At 42.4% G+C, this 21,143-nt stretch overlaps 2 protein-coding genes across 2 annotated transcripts; both read left to right on the top strand.

Annotated features, from left to right (window-relative positions):
- Window positions 1-1,376: 1,376 nt before the first annotated feature.
- Window positions 1,377-10,064, top strand: FAM136A (family with sequence similarity 136 member A). The gene is made up of 3 exons (XM_072635289.1): window positions 1,377-1,587; window positions 4,081-4,221; window positions 8,615-10,064. The coding sequence occupies exons 1-3, from the start codon at window positions 1,492-1,494 to the stop codon at window positions 8,801-8,803; spliced, it is 426 nt and encodes a 141-aa protein (XP_072491390.1). The 5' UTR covers window positions 1,377-1,491; the 3' UTR covers window positions 8,804-10,064.
- A 3,549-nt stretch (window positions 10,065-13,613) lies between these two features.
- SNRPG (small nuclear ribonucleoprotein polypeptide G) lies at window positions 13,614-21,126 on the top strand. Its single transcript, XM_072635288.1, has 4 exons — window positions 13,614-13,826; window positions 18,136-18,158; window positions 18,830-18,954; window positions 20,932-21,126. Exons 1-4 carry the CDS (start codon window positions 13,795-13,797, stop codon window positions 20,980-20,982), a joined length of 231 nt encoding a protein of 76 aa, XP_072491389.1. The 5' UTR covers window positions 13,614-13,794; the 3' UTR covers window positions 20,983-21,126.
- The last annotated feature ends 17 nt before the right edge of the window (window positions 21,127-21,143 follow it).

Raw genomic sequence — 21,143 nt, 5'->3', positions numbered from 1 at the left:
GGCCCGGCCGTTGGCCCTCCTCGGTCCTCGGCCCGGCCGCTGGCCCTCCTCCGCTGGCCCTCCTCGGTCCTCGGCCCGCCCGCTGGCCCTCCTCCGCTGGCCCTCCTCGGTCCTCGGCCCGGCCGTTGGCCCTCCTCGGTCCTCGGCCCGGCCGCTGGCCCTCCTCCGCTGGCCCTCCTCGGTCCTCGGCCCGCCCGCTGGCCCTCCTCCGCTGGCCCTCCTCGGTCCTCGGCCCGGCCGTTGGCCCTCCTCGGTCCTCGGCCCGGCCGCTGGCCCTCCTCCGCTGGCCCTCCTCGGTCCTCGGCCCGGCCGCTGGCCCTCCTCCGCTGGCCCTCCTCGGTCCTCGGCCCGGCCGTTGGCCCTCCTCGGTCCTCGGCCCGCCCGCTGGCCCTCCTCCGCTGGCCCTCCTCGGTCCTCGGCCCGCCCGCTGGCCCTCCTCCGCTGGCCCTCCTCGGTCCTCGGCCCGCCCGCTGGCCCTCCTCCGCTGGCCCTCCTCGGTCCTCGGCCCGGCCGTTGGCCCTCCTCGGTCCTCGGCCCGCCCGCTGGCCCTCCTCCGCTGGCCCTCCTCGGTCCTCGGCCCGCCCGCTGGCCCTCCTCCGCTGGCCCTCCTCCGCTGGCCCTCCTCCGCTGGCCCTCCTCCGCTGGCCCTCCTCCGCTGGCCCTCCTCGGTCCTCGGCCCGCCCGCTGGCCCTGGATGACAGCGCCTCGCTTAGGTCCAAGTCGTGTGACCAGCCAAGACGACCCCCACGAGGTCACCGGGCCTCTCCAGGTCCTCTTCAGAACAAACAACAGACCGCAGACGCTACCTACTTTCACTTTTTTTTTTTAATTGCTAAACAATGGAGGAAGAGCTCTTAGGGGACACTATGGGGCTGTTTTGTTTTATTTTATTTTGAAGCAAAATAAATCAATTAAAAAATTCTAAATCCTGTTTTAACCACTAAGTAGCGCCCACCTCCCACCAGGTACTCCCACTATAAAAGGGTCCTGCGCTCTCCCAGCCACGCGTGCTTTAAAGCCCCGCACGCGCGTGTAAGTGACGGCTGCTCATTGTAAGGGGGCCAGGTGAAGTGAGGACAGGGCTGCTACAGAGGAAGGCTCAGGGCCTGCGTTCAGATGCTAGGCCGCGCACTCGTCACGTCTGCGGCCCTCAGTTTCCCCGCCCGTGAGATAGGAGGGCTGCCCTGGAGGAGCTTACTTGGAAGGGCCGGCAGGGGGACCCCGCAGCGCCCGAGGAACCAGCGGCGGGAGCGGGGGCTGCAGTTCCCCTCCTCCGCCCGCGAGGGGGCAACACGGCCCCGCGCAGGTAAGACGGAAGGAAGGGTCGCTCGGCAGGACTCGCTGGTTAGTTGGGAGCGCCGCGAGTGACGGGCGCCGGAAGTGGGCGTCCCAAGGGGGCGGGGCCGCTGTCGGGGCTCCATGTGGACGCGGGGCTAGCGCTCGGGCCGAGCCGGGCAGGGCGCGGGGCCGGGGGGGGGTGGGGGTGTACGCATGTACGCCATGGCGGAGTCGCATCAGCTGCGGGTGCAGGAGGCGGTGAACACCATGGTGAAAGGACTGGAGCGGGAGAACATCCGCAAGATGCAGGTAGCGGCGGCGGGAGGGCAGGCGGGAGCCCTCCCCCACGATCTAAACCACCGAGTCATGCCGGGGCCCTTAGGTAGCCCCCTTCACACGCGGGGAAGCTGAGGCGCAGGGCGCCAAGTCCAACCCGCCCCCCCTCATTTTACACACGGGGAAACTGAGGCTCCGAGCACCGCGATCACCCCACCCCCCGCTGTGACAGGTCGGGAGCATCCGGTCCAACCCCCCTGACTTTACCGAATCCACCCCCTCCTTTCACTTTACACACGAGGAAACTGAGGCACCCACATCGAATCCAACCCCCCGTTAGTCTACGCGCGGGGAAACTGAGGCGCCCAGGGGCAGAGGGAAGGGAGCCCACCCAAGGTCACCGAAGGGTCATGTGGATGCCGCCTCGGAGGCCCCGGGGAAGGAGAGCCGCCCGCCGGGTCTGGAGGCCCCAGGCCGGCGGCAGCAGCAGTGACCTTGGGTGGGTCACGTCCCCATTCCCCTCCCGAGGTTCTGTTACCTCCTGTAGAATGGCGTTGATTGCGTTCCTGACCCTTTACTAAACCTTAGGGACTTGCAGCACTCCCCACGCCGGCTGGTGACCAGGCTCGCCCCACGCCCACCGCCCGGTGCTGCCCTGTCCGCATCAGCCCGGGCCGGGACAGGCAGGACAGAAGGCCCGGGCGGGCACTCTGCGCCATGCACCCGGGCTTAGAGCTTCTCGCGCCCGAGCTTCGATCTGGGCCGGCAGGGCCACTGACCCCTCTGTGCCCGGGGTCCGGGGGGCTCGTTAACCAAGCATGTGCTCGACAAGGGCTCACCACTTTTCTGCATCCCGTAGATGTTAAGTAAATTTACTGGATTTGAAAATACAAACTCGGGGTTAGGTGGTTTTGGTTTTCTTTTATTCGGCAAGATTTCCTCACCTGCGGAGGTGATAGAAGAAATACCAGAGTCCGCCAGGGTGAGGGCACTAAGCTCCTTCCCCGGTATAGTTTGTGTGTGACATTTAAATAAGTGGGATCTGTGGTCCCTTTCCGAGAACTCCTTAGGGTGGGAACTACTGATCTTCCCCTGTGAGAAATCCCTTCCTTTATACTGCATGTGGTCTATACCTGAAAGCCACGTCTTGTAGCTCTTGTGCCTGCGCTGCTGGATACAAAGTGTCCTCCGTCGACATTGGTTGGTTGTGCGGCACCTGCAACATAGTTTAATGACCTTTTGACCCTTGGCTAGATCTTGTACCCATCTTCTGACCACCTGTACAGGATTTTATACACCAAACCATATGGCCATTTCTGTAATTCCTTCTCAACAACTGTTCAGAAAATATAAACTGTATGAGAACAAAGACTCCATCTTATCTAAACTTCATATCTTAGTACTGGGGTAGCTGGCAATGCTTTGCACATGGTGTTCAGCACAATCCCTGGCATGTAGTAGATGCTACATAAATGCTATCTTCCTCCTTGTGAGGATAGCTCACATTTATAAAGCAGTTTAAATCTTATTTGATCCTCATCAACAATTCTAGAAGGTAGGTGCTGTTACAGATTTTACAGATTAGGAAATTGCGGCACAGAGAGGGTGAGTGACTTGTCCAGCTAGAAACTGTCTGAAATTGTATTTGAATGCAGATCTTCTGAGTCCAGGTCCAGCACAGTCTCCACTTTGACACCTAGCTCAAATGAAGTAATGTATGTATATATAAAGCTTTGTCGATTGTCAGTTATTTTCATTTGGAGGCCTTACATATGCAAGAAGAATGAGATTTGTTTTGTCTGGGCCCAAAGGCCCAGAGCAGCAGTGGGTAACAGTTGCAGAGAGTCAGACTTGGCTTTGGTATAAAAAAACCTAACAGTTAGACTTCTCCGAAAGTGGTTTGGGCAAGGCTGCCCTGAAGGTAGCAGAGTTAGAAAGTTCTCCATCCCTGAAGGTCTTCAGGTCAGACTAAACAGGCAGTTTGGGGGGAAATGTAAAGGATATTCCTGTTCAGTTATGGATTAGACTTGATGGCCCTTGATTTTACTTCTGGCTTTGAGATTATAGTCTACCTATTTTATAAGTGGGAGGGGTTGGCTTTTTAAGATAAGGACCAGACAGTGGTACAAAAGTACATTTTCACCTCTTTTCTGTTATTACCATATCTTGTTCCATCACAATAGCTTACATTTACATAAACCTTTAAGGTTCCCCCTAATACTTTGTGCATATTGTCTGATTTGATTCTTACCTCAGCCCTCTATGGGTAGGTACAGTAAGTACAGGTAGATTATCTTCATTTGAGGAAATTTATACACAGAGGGATTATACACTGTCCATAGTCACACCATTAATAGGTGTCATTGGTAGTATTTAAATCCAGGACTCCTCTAACTTCAATCTTGCATGCTTTCCATCATGTAATACTGTCTTCTGTATCTTTCAGTTTATACTTTTGCATATCTCTCCCCCAGGGCTGAAGAATGTGTTCCTACTTGACCTTTCCCCTTTCTCTGTCTTTCCTAGGGTACCATGTTCCGGTGCAGTGCCATCTGCTGTGAAGATACCCAAGCCTCCATGCAGCAGGTTCATCAGTGCATTGAACGCTGCCATGCTCCCTTGGCCCAGGCACAGGCTCTTGTGACCAGCGAACTGGAGAAATTCCAGGTAAGCATCATCTCATTAGAGATGACAGATTCAAAATTTCCTAAGTTGCATTTCTAGATTGATGTCTTGATTCTGTTAACATTTATATTAGTGCTGGCAGTTTCCATGTTTATAGTAGCTTATTTTTTAGGAAGAATGTTATAAAATAAAGTGTGACATAAACTGAATTTGATTTTCCCACAGAAACTATTAGAATCATATACCTAGCCAAGACACTGATGACTATTTTTAATAGAAATGATCATACGCAACATACTTACTTAGTTCATAGTATCTGAAGTTGGAATGAATTTTAGTCTAACCTTCAGGTTTCACAGATAATCTGGAAACCAAGGACTAGCCATAGTAAGTGACTTGCCCAGGGTCACACAAATATGAAATAGCAGAGCTAGGGTTTTAATTCAAGTGTTCTGACTCCAGATCCAAGGCTCTTTTGCACTCTTCCCCTTCACAACTATACGGTATAGCTGAATACATCATATAGTACAAATTTATCGATTTTTCTCTATGAAATGGGGAGTTGGGTCAAGAATATATACTACTGGAAAAGAAACTCTTTAATCCACAGAAGGGGAAAGTCTTTAGTCCATAAGAACTGCTGAGAAAATAGAAAGTACTCTGGCAAAAAAAACCAGGTTTAGATCAGCATCTTACACTATATACACCATAAATTCCAAATGGATAAAAAAAATCTTAACATAAAGGTCATATGATACATTAAAAAATAGAGAAGAATATCTAGATTGTGGGAATATGTATAACCAGACATAAAATATGAAGGATTGTGAAAAATAATCTTTTTAAAATTTAAGAGCTTTTGCACAAGTAAAACCAGTTCAGAATTAAAACCTGCAGATTGAGGGAAAACTATGAAATGTCTCCTATATTTTTCAGTTAAATATCTTCTACATCAAAATCTATAGATAACACAAATTTATTATATTAAGCAAGTCAGTAAGCATTATATTGAGTACTTACTATGTGCCAGGCACTGTGCTAAGTGATGGGGATACAAAGAAAGGCAAAAAGCCCATGCCCTCAAGGAGCCTACCTGGGGGGAAGGGAGAGAACAACATGCAAACGCAATGTACAAAAAAAGATGCAGGATAAATGTGAGGTGATCTCATGAGTAAAGAGACCTAGATAAGGTTTCTTAGGGACTTTCAGATAAAAGGAGATGGAGATGAGGAGCTATATAACATTTCATGCCTGGGAGGCTGCCGGTGAAAATCTACTCCAAATAGGTAGTCAAAGAATATGAACAGTTTTTCAAAATAAAAAATATATCAGATGTTCAAAGTATTAACCTGAGTAAAATATTCAGAATGAGTAATAATCATAGAAATGTAAATCAAAGCAACCCTGGGGTTGACCTTATATGCCAAGTAAGCAAAGATGGGAAAACTCATTGCTGGGAATAGTATTCTTCTGTGGGAAGAAAGACATGCTAATTCAGTCCTGCCAAAGCTATAACTTGGGTCAACCTTTCTGCAGAACATTTTGAAATTAAGAGTATTTACCAAATTGTTCATGCCTTTCAGCTCAAAGATTCTTTTATTGAGAGAGAAAAAGACCTGTATATGTTTTATTTGTGTATGTGTGTGGCATACATACATACGTGTACATGTATCATTTGAGATGAGGCCGCTAGGTGGCATAATCATTAGTGCTATGAATTTGGAGTCCAGAAGACCTGAACTCAGAACGGCCTTAGTAAATTACTGTGTGACAATAGACAAACCACGTAACCTCTCAGTCTCCTTATCTGTACAATGTAAATGATAGCACCTCCCTCACCCAGCTGGTGCGAGGATCAAATGAGAATTCGCCAAATGTCTTAGTGAAGTCATAAGCCTTAAGAGCTTATCTTAGGGTGGCAGAATGGATAGAGCACTGGATAGGCCCAAGAGTCAGCTAGAGTTCACTAGCGCTGTCATCCTGGACAAGTCACTAAACCCCAATTACCTCAAAAAAAAAAAAAGCTTATCATTTATAAGTATTATTTATTATTGTTATTGTTGCTTCACAAGGCTATTATGAGGATCCAGTGATATGATGTATGTAAAGTGCTTTGCCAGCCTTAAAGTGGTGCGTATACACACACACACATACACACACATACACAATGATACAGAAGAATGAGCGAATAAAAAAAGAAAATAGACTGCTTTGTACCATATACAGTTGCATATAAGGCTAAAATAAGTTGACAAACCCAGTGTAAACTTTGAAACTTCACACTCAGTCCCCATGGAAATAAATAAAGCCATTTTGAAACATACATATAAAATGATGGGATTAGATTAGATTTCTGTGATCCCTTCCGGCACTAGGGAGGTGCAGTGTGGAGAGCACTGAATTTGGAGTGAGAAGTCCTGGGTTCTAATAAAAACTAACATTTAGATATACTTTTAAGTTGGCCTAGCAGTTTACATGTTATCTAATTTGAGCCTCACAATAGTTCTGAGAGGTAAGTACTGTTATCCCCATTTTACAGATGTGAAAAATGAAACTGAGATTAAATGGCTTTCCCAGGGTCACGTAGCTAGTCCGAGGCAGGGTTCTAATTCAAATCTCCCTGACTCCAGAGCCAGAACTCTAACCCACTTCCTGCTTTACAACGGTTATCATGTGATCCTTGAGCTTTAATAATTCCTGCCTATTTTTACTGCGTCAAACCAGTGGACAGAGTAATACCTTTATCAGGGATACAGGTTTTAAAGGGTTTCTTTCAGTGAATATTCACAGGCATCTTTGAGGGTTCCTGAAGCTGACTTTCTCTTCACTTATCCAGTCCTACCCATTTTTCAAGAATCTGCCCAAGTCCCACTGCTTCCATGTACCCTTCCCAACCTTGAGTTGAAATAGGAACATTAGAGCTTGATCTAATCTAAATTTTCCCCCATATAGAAATTCCTTCAACAGCATCTACGTAGAAGATATGGGACACAGTGTCTAATACTATTCCAGTTCCTAGTAATCTTTTCCATGTGTCTGGTTTTCTAGAACACAAAAAATCTTTCACTTATTTATTACTTATATTTTTTTCTTTCCTGTATGCCTTGAATCCTACCTGGATTATAAATCTGAACATACAGACCATCTTTACACTTTTGGTGTATTCTACAATGGTGGCCAGAATTACATTTTAATGGGATCTTAAAAGTTATACTTTCTAACCCCTCACTTTTCAGAAACTGAAACCCAAAAGGATGAAGGAACTATCTTCCTACCCCAAATCTAGGACTTTGTTCCACATAATAGTTGTTGTTTAAAAAAAAAGTTATTTATTGATGACTCATTTGTCACCTATGACCATGCCAACACTATAGCAAGGGACAAAAGAGAATATATAATACATGCAATCATCCTTAGAGGTGAATGTTGTGGTGGGATGGAGTGAATCAGACAATACTATTGGTTCCCCTTTATAATGTTAGCCAGTGGTACCTGTAGTCTAATTTCTGATGTTCCTGATTACTGATACAGGGCCCCTTTGAACTATGATCTCACAGACCATATTGCCTTTTCCATTATTTCCTTCCTGCTGACAAGTAAGCATTCAGGAAGTATTCTGTTTGTTTGTTTGTTTGTTTTGATAAACTGATTCAGGGATGTCAGGTTTACCACCTTTTTTGTTGTCTATTTCCCTGTAGTGCCCTGGGATAAGTTGTGGACTTAGAAGCTCAGGCAGATATTGTATTAACTCTCCTCTACGGCAGATGCTGTAAAAGGATTTCCTACATGAGTTAGGGTTAGACTACATGACTTCTAAGTCTTTTTTACAGTTCTAATGTGGGGAGTCTTGGGCTGAATCTTGAAAACTGAGTGAGATTTAGATAAGCAGAAAGCTTCCCTTGCCACTACAGGACCCTCAGATGCCTATAAATATATGCTAAAAAGAAACCCTTTTAAAATCTGTAGCCCTAATTTAAAAAGGGTAGAATTTAAGAGCTCTGTAGACTAAAGCCCATAAGGACAAGTTTCAAAATCTGCAAACGTTTTATCATAGGTTTGTAGCTCAAATACTTAAAGGGACTTTAAAGGTCATCTAGTCCAACCCCCTCAATATAGAGATAAGGAAACTGAGACTGAGGGAGGTCAAGTAACTTGTCCAAAGCCACCCAGGCAGTAAATCACAATCATGTTTTGGACAGAGATTCTCTGACTCCTGGGTCATTGCTCTTCCCTTATCAGTTAGAGATCAAGTTGTTGACTTAAGGACCCTTGAACTAACTTAACTTTTCAATGTTTCCTCGAAAAGTATTCTGAACGGAATGGTTTATTCTGTCTCCTGGCTCCCGTTTGCTTTACTAATACTGTTCAGGTTGTTAGTTGACACCATATCACCAGGTTGTTAGTTATATCCCTGACTTATGGTTTCTGATTACAGGACCGCCTGGCTCGATGTACCATGCACTGCAATGACAAAGCCAAAGACTTGATGGATGCTGGGAGCAAGGAGCAGCAGGTGAAGAGGCAGCTAGAGTCCTGTGTGACCAAATGTGTTGATGACCACATGCACCTCATCCCCACCATGACCAAGAAGATGAAGGATTCCCTGGCATCTATTGCAAAATAGAGGCATTGTCAGTAGTCATCTGGGGTGGGAGAATGGGTCTACTTGTAAAAATGTATGGAAATTTTTACCTTTCAGTGAAAATTTAAGAATGAAGAAATTGAGGCTGGTAGCAAGTTTAAGCATACCTTTGTGGGAATTTCCCATCTGCCTCTGGACTCTGTTGGTTCCATTCTATGTTTTAGCCCATAGGTGAAGAACTGGAAGAAACTGGTGCTCAGATCTGGATTGGAGGTAGCATGGAGAGCTAATAGTACCCAGGCCCTTCCCTTCAGTAACAATGACCCTTAACAGCTTTCAGCTGGAATAAACGTTTGGGTTTATAGGTATTAGCACTTCCCCGACCTACCTCCCATCTGACATGAATCCCTGAGGTAGCTGTCCACTTGTGTTTGGTGCCAACTTCACATCCACCTGATTGAACCATTTCCCATAGACCAGAAAGCAGCTTCCATGAATTCAGTACTGACTGGAAAAGAGAAACCAGTTGTATTTTTCTCCCCAGTATAAGAACAGGCATTCCGAAGGGAGTCTGGGGAAAGAGGGTTACTTGCATTACAGCACTGAGCAGGTCCCAGATGGTCTTTCCTTTGATGAAGACAGTGTTTGCTCCAGCTTTCACCAGGACACCAAGCAAGATATAAATGGGAAATGTCCCACCAGGCATGTGAAGCTCAGGTTCCTTCACAGTGACTTTTCTCAGACTGCTGCTCAAGTTACTTTTTCTTGCCCTTCTGGAAGATACTACAAGAACAACACTTCAGTTAGTGTTTTTTGAGACTAACATGAAACGGTTTTCAGTTAAGGCCAAAGAAAGCCTCTCTTTGCTTACAGAACAATCTTAAGCCTCTTGCTTAATGGAATGGTGGATGACAGGTTTGGGTCAGTTAATTTTCCCCAAAGCAGAAAAAGATGTGATATCTGACCCTGGCTCTTCTACAGAAACAACTTGTTGAAAGGAACCTCTAAGGACAGGAAAGGGTAGGAAAACAACTTAAACTTCTAAGCAGGTTGCAAGGGAGAGCTTTTTTCTACTCCAGAATACAAGATGCAGCTAGCACCAATTATCCAGTAATCACTGTTGGTTAAAACTTTGAGCAACATGCTAGTACCAGGCATTGTGCTGGAAAAGATCTTGTTCTCTTTATACCAACTTCTTACTGAATGCAATTAACGTAGCCTTCCTATTCAGTGTTTCAAGGCTATGTCATATTTTCCTAGTGGTTTGATGAAAAAAATAAATAGTTTGATTTTTTTTACTTCCCCCATTAGTGAACTGCTTTTCTTTTTACATCTGGACAATGATATTTTTACCTGGTTCTCAGTGTGTGAAGAATGTATTTATACAGGTATCAGAAACATCACTTACAGCACATATGGAGGAATTGGTCCATTTACACCTAAACTGAATTGTGACATTTATTGGAGGTGTTCATGCCTTCAGGAAGAGCATTAGAGTAGAAATCAAGAAACCTGGGCATCCGTTTTGTGGCATAGACCTGTGCCCTCCTGTGACAGGGGACTGGACTAGCTGGCGATCCTTAAGGTCTTGTTGAGAGATGCCAACTCTGACATTCTCTGAAGTATCTGATCATTAGAATTACTTTGGTTTCAGATAACCAAGATAAATTCCAGTTCTAGTGAAAACACATTTCCTCCCATAAGACTTCATTTCTCTAGGCCTCAAACTCTTCAAATAGAATGAGGGGTTCAAACTAAATTCCAAGATCCTTTCAATTGTAACAGTCTGTTAATCTTAAGGCTGTGTTGAGGCAAGTTTATATTTAAGATGTTCTGTCTGTTGGCTTCCCCTTGCTTCTGGAATCAGAGGGAATTTGAGGTATTTCCATAGTGAACAAGGAAGAGATTGCCAGAGAAAGGATTTGTTGAGGGACTCTTTAGTGTCAGATTATTTGTGTACCCAGCAATGCTGGGCCTACAGGGGACGCCTGATGAATGCTTGTGACTGGGGATAGACCTCTAGGAATATGGCTTTTAGAAAGAATTGTACACTAATAGACCTTAGAGCTTGCCTAGGAAAACTGGGAACCAGAAAGATAAAATAAAAGTTCTCCAAAACTACTAACTACTGGAAATTATTTTGATTAGATACATTTTATCATGTTAAGGAAGAACCTCTCAACACCTATTCTAAATTTTTGTTCTTATTATTAGATGGATGAACATTTTGTATTTTTGTCAAACTAATAAATCCGTGAGGGAGAATTTATGAGGAAACTTGGACAAAAAGAACAAAAAGATGTGAGGGATAATGATCTTTATGTATAATATATAACTCATTAAAATCACAACTATCAAGGTGTTAAGAGTGGATAAATAATTTTATCTTTATAAAAACACCTCATTTTTATAGAATAATGGCAACATGGAATAATGGGTAAAGTGATAATCCGCTGACTGACAGTATTCAAAAAAGAACAGGCCAAATGAAAATTAACTTGGTACAAGTAGATTCAAAGTCTTACATGCGGGTTCAGAATATATCAAGTATAAAGTAGGGAAGGTGTAGTTCCATTGTCTATTCTGTTTAGATCATATCTGATGTATTTTGTATAATTTTGGGTGTTGCTATTTAGGAAAGGGATTGATAAGTTGGAAGATGTTTAGAGGAGGGCCAGCAGGACTATGAAGGGTTTTGAGCTCATGCCATACAATAGCTAGTATTTATACAATGTTTTAAGGTTTGCAAAATAGTTTGCCTTCTCTTTCTCATTTTCTCAACATGGGAGGGTAGGTAGTATTCCTCTGGTTTTACAAAGAAGGAAACTGAAGGGTTATACAACCCTGTCTGAGGCAGGATTCAGACCTGAATCTTCTTGATTCCAAGTCTTAATGTATTAACGTCCTGGAACAAAGGATGTTTAGCTTGGAGCAGAGAATGTTTGGGGCACATGAGAGCTGTCTTCAAGTATCTGAGAGCTGTAATATGGAAGAAGGATTAGATTTGTTCTCCTTGGCCCCAGAAAGAAGGTATTTTTCCCTCTTAATTATATAATTCTCCTGCCTCATTATTGTGATGTCCATGCAGGTGAAGTCCAAGAGGCTTCATGTTTGTCTTAAGATCATCCTAGCTAAATTCAGAGGCTTATCACCATATTGACCATTTTATAAGTGTAGTCAGCACTCGAGCAACTTCACTGGTCCTCAGTTTCCTCATCTGTGAAATGGTGGTTTAGATGCAGTGGGTGGAAGTTGCAGAGGAAATTTAAGGTTGATGTCAGGAAAAACTTGCAAATAATTAGAAATGGCCTCCCTCACAAGGTATTGGATGCCCTCTGATTGGAGGCCATTAGATGACTTGTTATGTAGTAGAGAATTCTTTTCAGATTTGTAAAGTTCTACCTACATTTGGGTACGTAAAGTCTTACATAGGTACAAAGAGTTGACTTCAGCAGGTACAAAGGTAAGAAGACTTGTTTAGATGGCAGCTGTTATAAAAAATATCTTTGGGTTTGCAAATCAGCAGTGTATGTAACCAAAAATGTTAATATAACATTGAGCTGCATTAAAATACCAATAATGTTAGTAGCTAGCAATTATATAGTACTTTTAGATCTGCAAGGTCCCTTACATGTTCTCACTTGATACACTCAACAACTCTATAAGGTAAGTGAAATCTCCACTTTACTTTTTATAGCTCTGTGTGGTCACAGAGGGCAGAACCAGGAGCAATGGGTGACAGCTGGCAAAGAGACAAATTTAGGCTCCGTATTGAAGAAAATCTAAGAAATGGAGCTGTCAAAAAAGTGTGAATTTCTCCTCAGATGCAGAGGCTATCGAATCAAGCTGATCACTTTTCTGATAGTGGAGATTCCTTGCATATATGGGTTGGACTAGATGGTTACTTAGATCCCTTTCAACTCAGGTTTTCTGATTCTGTGATTCATTGACTGATTTATTACTCTTTGGGGCATTCTCAGGCGGGATACTTTTAAGGTTCACAAAGTTACCATCCCTGCACATCCCTGGCTTATATCGATACAAGCATGGATTTTCACACCTTGATTACATGATTCTCGGGCCTTCCCCTTGTGATGTGGATGTGGGCCTGACTCCCATGCAGGTATGGCCTAGAGGGTGCATATTTATAATTAGAGGATCTACTTACCTAAATTCAGAGAGGCTCATTACCATCCTGGCCATTTTGTAAGTGTAGACAGCACTCGAGCAACTTCATTGGGCCTCAGTTTCCTTATCTGTAAAATGAGTTGGACTAGAGGCTCTCTAAGCACCCTTCCAGTCCTAGGTCCTTTATGGGCCTATGCAATGTTCAAGGGAAGTATGGAGTGATGCTGAAACGGCACACGCTGGACCTCACTTTTGATCTGCTCCCCTACCTGGATTCGACTCCATGGTACAAGATAACTTACAAGAAAATCCCCAGTCCTGTCCCAACCCCCGCTTCCCTGCCTCCTTTGTGCGTTGTCAACCCCTTGAGATTGTAAGGGCCTTGAGGGCAGGCACTGGCTTTTAATTAATTGTGTCTTTAGCACTTAGTACAGCGCCTGGCTCATAGTAAACTCCCAATACATATTTCTTGGATGGACTGGATTTAACAATGAAATAAAAATAATGTAATATACGAATAAAATAAATAGCAGACACTAGAAACAGAGGGACCTGTGTTTGAGTCCTTTCCACTAACTGCTTATCTGCCTCTGCCTCAGATAAGTCTCTTCTATCTGGGTCTCTGTCTTTCTTCCCCAAAAGACTAGACAGGTTCAGGATCCGCGCTGAAATCCAACAAACTGTTCAATTACCGGGCTAGTTCCCAGCCCCGCCCACCTGTAGCAGTGCGCATGCGCAGCAGGCTTCGGTTGGCTGCCTCAGCACGAGGCGGGGCTGCTCGGTTTGTGATTGGTTTGCCGGAGCCGATGATGCCAGACGTAAGGTGGCGTCAGTGGCGGCAAGGGGAGCGTGAGTGAAGCCGAGGATTGCACGGGGAGGAGGCGAAGGGCCGCAAGTGAAACAAAATGAGTAAAGCGCACCCACCCGAGCTAAAAAAGTGAGTACGGTGACCTGGCAGTTGGAGGGCCCGGGAGTTCAGCTCAGCCTGCACCGGCTAGTGAGGGAGGCCTGAGGAAGCCGATTAGAGGCTTCTGCTTCCCGGCATGCTCCACGTTCCCGGCCTTCTCTCTGCCCCTGGCCACGTGGGGAGGGGGAGGGGCGCGCGCTCGCGCGCTCTCGGCCTCTTGTGTCTCGCGCTCCATTCATTCTCTCCCGAACAGTGGTTATTGAGGGGCCTCAGGTTTGGGAGGCGATGCTGGGTGTGGCGGATGGATGGACGGATGGATGGATGGATGGATGCATAGATAGATGGATCGCAGGGCCCTTCAGACCTTGCATCTACCACGTTAAGATTCCCTCGGGGCTTTTTTGGAGCCTAAAACAAGTGCTTGGTGATTTGAATCGCCGTGTAATCTATTTGAAAGAATGACATTTAAAACCAGATTGAGTTTAGAGGTAATTCCAGCCACTTTATTTGACAGAAGAGTAAACTGAGGCTCGGAGAAGGACAATGACCTGTCAGAGGTGGTTTAAGTGGAGCCAGATTTCCCACCTTCTCCTTGCTCGTTGGTGTTCTCTTTTTACCTCACACGTTTTGGGGGCATGTTCTTTCTTGTAGCTTTTGGAATGAAACGGTGGAAAGATGGCAGAGTTTAAAGTGGAATGAGTACGCAAGACCTAGTCAGATAGGAAGCAGGCACATCGAAACCAATCCCTTCATTTTACAGATGTGAAAACTGAGGACCAGACCCACTTCTACATAGTGCCATGAAGTACTGCTCACTGTTTCTCTTTTTTTTAAATGTCTTGATCATTTGTCTTAACATTGTCTTTATTTCCCTGTATATCCCACTCCCCATCCCACCCAAGGGAGCCATACCTTATAATGAAGAATGAAAAAGAAAAGTGGGGTGGAGGAGAAAAATCAGGTAAAATAAGTCATTAGACATATTAGAAGAACCTGGAGTGGAATATCATGAAAGCCAAGGGTAGGAAAGATATTGAAGAGGAAGTCAACACTTAAATAGAGGCTTGATCTAGCGGGGCATGCCCCCCAAAAAATGGTTTTGGGAAGTAGGGTACCATTCGTGAACTTTGAGAAAGCCATTTTTGTTAAGTATTTAGGTATGAAAACCAGATTGCATGTGGTTGAGTCAAATTTTAGGCCTTAGAAGTATCCCTTACTTTAAGGACTCAACTATTTCCATCTCCTTTATGAAGCTTTTCTCAGTTCTCCTCAGCTTTCCCCATCTCAATTTTCCTTGTACTGTACATAATGTCTTATTCCGTTGTAGCTAGGTGATGAAGTAGAGGGAACCTTTAACTTGGAGACAGGAAGCCCCAGGTTAAAATCCAACCTTTGTGACCCTGGACAAATCACTTAACCTCTGTCTGCCTCAGTTTCCTCAACTGTAAAACGGGGATCAATAAAAGCATCTGCCTTACAAGGTTGTTTTAAGGATCAGATTAGATATTTGTGAAGCACTTAGTACATTGCCCTGTACACAGTAGGTGGCCTATGTAAATACCTATTTCCTTTTCCCCCGAAAGTTTCTTGAGGACTAGAATCTTTTGTGTATAGTAGATGCTTAATAAATGTTTTAGTGAATTTAGAAAGAATGATACCTGAAGGGAGTAGAAAGATTTAGGAAAGATTTTGTTATTTCAAGATTGGAAACACCTGAGTAGATTTATAGTTAGAGAGGAAGAAGCCTGTAGAAAGAGGTGGTAGTAATATAAGTGCCTTGAAAGCTATTGAACTGGGAGGCAGGTACCCAGTCTTCTGTGTAACTTGGACAAATCACTTTATCTCTGAGCCTATTTCCTCATCTGTAAAATAAAAATATTAGAGTAGATAATCTCTAAAATTAATTTCCAGCTCCAAATGTTAAGAGTCAACAAACTTGTAATAAGTAACCTATTATGTATACATAGTATATTAGAGTTACAGAGACAAAATTGACAGTCTCTGCCCTCTAGGAACTTAGTCTACTAGTAGATACAATGTTAAATAAGTTAAAAACCAATAATTTGAGGAGGAAAAGAGCATTAACAACTGGAGGAATCAGGAAAAGCTTGGTGGAGAAGAGAGCAACTGAGTTGGGTTGAAAGGAAGATGAGAGTTCTGACAGGCAAAGATGAGGCCCTGCATGAGGATGAGGGGCTAGCAAGGGATGACTTGTATGATTGTGTAGAAATGGGATGTAGAATAATAGATGCAGAGAATAATGGGGCATTAGCCAGAAAGTAGAGCACATAAAGGGAAATAATACAAAATGCATTTGAAAAGGTAGGCTATTGACAGCTATAAATTTGCTTGCTCAAGAGTTTGTATTCTAGAGTTAGCAGGGAAATGCTTTTTGAACTGGAGTAAGTCATGTGAAATGCTGAAAGAGCTGGGAGGGGAGAGCATCAAGGACACTTATTCCAAGGGCTTATATATCACCTTGGGGGGAAAGGGAGACTAAGATAGAAAGACTTACTGTAGATAAGTTTTGAGATGTGGAAAGAAAGGGACAACACAAACTTGCATTTATATGATGCTGTAAATTTTGCAAAGCACTTTCATGGGAAAAGGCTCAAAGAGGGCAGATGATAGTTAATGTGCTGGATGAAAACTGGACAGCAGAGAGATCTTGTCAGACTAAAACATGGGGCAGAATCCAATAAGATGAAGTTCTGTAGGGATAGTTATAGTCTTACACTTATAAAGTTAGGGGAGGAGAAGGTTTGAGCTCAAGGCCAGGATAGGGAGAAATGGTTACAGTATCTGGGTTTTTTTAGTGGACTGCAAACTCTTTGGGAGTCAGCATAATATGGGAGTACGGTGTCAGGCAGCACCAGCAGACATGGACATTGCTTCCAGGAATGGGAAGTAATTGTCCTTCCCACCCTCCAGTGACCACCAACTTATGGGGGACATTCTTAAACTGCATACGTTCCAGGGGACATTTGGCCCCAGACGTTAGAACCAAGAGCAATAGATAAAAATTTCAAAAAAGGCAAGCTTCCTCCTGATGTCAGGAAACACTGACAAAAGTAGAGTGGGGTAGAGTTCCCTCAGGGAAGGTCTTCAACTACAGGCTAGACAGTGCTGCTCATGTAAGTTAGGAAAAATTCAAGTACAGGTTATATTTGATGACCTCTGTGGACCCTTCCAACACTAAAAATTATTGTGAAAACCAAGTCAAGGTAGTGATAGCAATCTGGGTTAATGTCATGGATAAGAATAGAAGTTCTTAGGTGGACCTCAGTTTCCTCATCCTTAAAATAAAGAGATTGAACTAAATTAAATTATTTCATGACCCAAGTTTTATAAACCCATGTAGGAAAAAAAATACATAAAAATAGGGCACAACTGCTTATCAAATCTTTCCAGCTCAGCTTTTGTCATTCTTATTTGCTACCAGGATCAGTCCTGAATTATAGATTGATTAAAAAGTTGCTTGTCATGTCTCTTCTGTATTTGTGGAATATGAGAAAGCCATTTGTTTTAAGGGTCATTTCAGGCTATTGGTATAAATCAAACATTGAGATTCTTCAAGACTGTTATTACTAATCCAGCCTTCATTAGTAACTTACTTCCTTTGGACTAATTGATTGTAAACAGAAATATTTTGGGAATTGAAAAAAAGAAGAAAATCTAACTTTCCAGTCCATGAACACCTAAAAGAAAAAGGTGAAGACTGAATTAATAATATAATATAGTACTTTTAAGTTTTTAGTGTTTGCCTGGCTGAAATGTTAATTTTTTTTTACAGAAAATAATTATACAATTAATACTTATAACTTAATCCCCCTTTCCCCCCCCCCCAACTTAGTTAATTACTCTTCTCCCCCCAGAAAGAACCTATTTGTTTTCTTTTAAATCTACATGTGGTATCGGAAAACATCAAATTGTTTGATGAAACAGTTTTAATCTCAATTTTTTTTTTCAACTACTGCTTTAGTATAAAATAATATGAACCACAGGTGACCTTTATCTCTGAATCTGGAAAAGTGTAATTTCAGACAGGACTATTTTGGGGATTTACATTTCTACAATATGCTTAAGATTTACAAAGATTAATGAATGTAGTGATTTGGGGTCAGTTTGATCTAAATTTACATTAGTTTGACACCTCAGCTGCCACCAATAAAAAACAGTTGTACCAATTGAGGAAGCTCAGGTATCTGCTTCTCCTGTCTTTTGTGAGATTTAAGCTGACTACTGCACAGCTAGTGACTGGTTTTTTGAACATTCCTCCTTGTGCTTTAAAGAAAAAGTTCGAAAGTGTCATTTTACTTTCCTCATTTTGCTTTTTCAGATTTATGGACAAGAAGCTATCATGTAAGTTACTTAAGATGATTTTACTAACAAATGTTTTAAGTTTTTATTTATGTGGGTCTGGTGGCAGTATCTAATTCACTACAGTTGGTTAATATTGAAACAAAGTACTAAAACCTCGGAATTAGTTTCAGCATTCTGTACGGGGGTAGAACAGCAATCCCTCTCTGTTAAAATCAGTACAAATTAAGAGATCATTTTAGGGAGAATGTTTAAAGTTCAGACTACTTGAATTAATAGTCTCTTATGGCCTCTTTAAAAACTTCATAAATACCTGTCATGCCTGTGATTATTCTTCTTACTAAGATACTTACTAGACCCTCCATAAGGTAACACTCGATCAATTCCAATTTGTTTCTGAACATACTGAAATAATTTAATTTCTTTTTTTAATCACCAATTCAGATTTTAATAGAGACCAATTGAATGAAATTTTCTTTTTAATAATGTTGCTTTTAAGTGGGCAAGAGGTGATTTTATTTCACATTTGTGATTTGTGTTACTTAATAGTGTATATTGGACAATTAGGTTCTATTGAGGCCTAGGCTTGAAGGATCAAACAAGATAATGAAGCATTTAGCAAACATTATATGTAAATGTTAGTAATTCTTACTCATTTTTTTTCTTAGAATGGTTAATGGGTAGTTTTGCTAAAATTTCACTTTTTTTCTTAGTGAAATTAAATGGTGGGAGGCACGTCCAAGGAATATTGCGGGGGTTTGATCCATTTATGAATCTTGTGATTGATGAATGTGTAGAGATGGCACCAGGTGGGCAACAGAACAATATTGGAATGGTGGTAAGTAACAATTTTCAAGATAATTGTAATTAGTAAACATTTATTAAGCTTGCCAGGCACAGTGCTTATGTCATGAGCATCTCTTTTATCCTAAATCTGTGGATGTAAGAAAACCATTTATTTTAGGGGTCGTATCAGGCTGCTGGTGCAAATCATTTAAACATACCTGGATTCCTCAGAGACTATTACTAATCCATCCTTTATCTTCAGTAACTGTCTACACCTGGAAAGCTAATTCTCTTCACTTTTTTGAAAATGTTCTATAGATGGACTTTCTGGATTCTTTCAAACTCACATATGGACAAATGAAAAATAGATAGCAGTCTAGGAAGGTCCAGCCATTTTACGATTTGTCCCAGGCAAATCTTTTAAACTGTAAAAAAAAAACCTCATTGTCTAGAGGTCAGATTTTCTAACTAGCATATCATCTGATGCTTACATGCCTACATTCATATTGTCCTGTGCCTGAAAAAAAAGCTTTCAACTTCTGCTCCTCCTACCTTTAAAAAGCTTTAACTCAGGTGTCATTTCCTCCATAATGCATTCATTCCCAGACTTTCCGAAGCTGAAAGTTATCTCCTTTCTCAAATTTCTCAGCACTTTGCCTTGGAAGTATTTATGTGTGTGTTCGCCTTTCCACTTCCTCTCCTTGTCACTAGAATTTTACATTTTTTGAGAGCAAGATCTGTGTAGTCTCTGCCTTTGTATCTGTCATGCTTTGTGCAATCATTGATACCTTGAGGTAGGATGACTATGTTGGCTAACATCATAATTTCAACTAATGCAGCCTGTCTACAATGTGAATTCTTATTCTGCTGAAAATTTCCATGTCAGATACACATTCGTATGGATTCCAAATATAAATTGTTCATCACCCCACCATTCCTTTTACTGTTAATAGAGATAATTTGAAATTGAATTTTATTTTAGGTTAGATGCGGCCTTGACCTACAACTATAGTTCTTTCAGATTTATGGGTGGTCATTTCCTGAACATTAACATTGAGATGTGGTTATATGGATGCTCTTGATACCAGTTTTCTATTCTTAAGGAGAAAGCATATGCCACTGTTACCAGGAGATACACAAGTTTAGTGACTGTGAATTCCCATGTAACAGGGAACCAAGTAGTTCTTACTAGCATGGGGTCTAGACGAGGGAGGTTTATAAGCCCAAGGTGAACTGTGAATTTGCATTGAGGGGCCAGTACTCTCAATAGGAAGTATTGGGAATTTGGAGTTGGTTTGCATAGTACCATGATATTTCTCCCCTGCCTCCCATGCCATCCAATGCTAAAAAAAAATTTTATGTTCTTTGGCTTTGAGTTCTGGCTGTAAACTAATCCCTACTAAAGTGTTAATAGAGAAGTCCTAAACTAATATCTTATGTAGTTCTGCCAAGCATAGTCACCTTTCTAAAAAAGACTGGAAAAAGCAAAGCATTTAAGACCTAATGGGATGAATAGTGATAAGTGGTAAGATAGTGCAGGTATGATCTGTTCTAACCTTACTATGATAACTTCATGGCAGTGGCACTCTATCTAATGAATTCTTATTGGTTTGTTTGAAATTGATGACTCATAAGTTAAGCTGCTAAATGTCAGATTTTGGATTTGAGCCCAGGCCTCTTCTCTCCAAAAGGTTGCTGGCCTCTGAACTGGATATCTTTGAATAATCTATAGTACATTCAAATTCTGTCATAATGTACAAGAGAAAAAACTCCTTTGTGAAACTCAGTTGCTAGATAGTTTGGTTACATGCTTGTATACAAAATGATCCTCACAGGCTTCAGAAACTGATTAAAAAACTAATTCTCTAACACAAAGCATAATGGCAGCAAAGAATTTTCAGCTAGAGAATATGTGGTAGAGGTGGATTCCATTCTTAATTAGTGATTTGTGGTGATCTGTTTAAATTCATTTCCATTTCTCTAGCCAGGTTTCGTGTATGACTTTACTAACAGCCTTGCTCTTTCTTAGGTAATCCGAGGAAACAGTATCATTATGTTAGAAGCCTTGGAACGAGTATAAGGAATGAAGCACCGTTGATGCCCTGGGTCTCCTCTTATCCTTTACATTCCCAAGAGCCTCTTCTTTTTTTCTTTTGATACTTAAAATTAAGTCATTGTATATTCTTTGTTTAACTTTTTGAAAATAAACTTTTTGTAAGATGTTTAGATGTTTTCTTTCTC

This window comes from Notamacropus eugenii, chromosome 1 (genome assembly GCF_028372415.1).
Source record: "Notamacropus eugenii isolate mMacEug1 chromosome 1, mMacEug1.pri_v2, whole genome shotgun sequence".
NCBI lineage: Eukaryota > Metazoa > Chordata > Mammalia > Diprotodontia > Macropodidae > Notamacropus > Notamacropus eugenii.
This window is presented reverse-complemented; position numbering and strand designations above follow the sequence as displayed.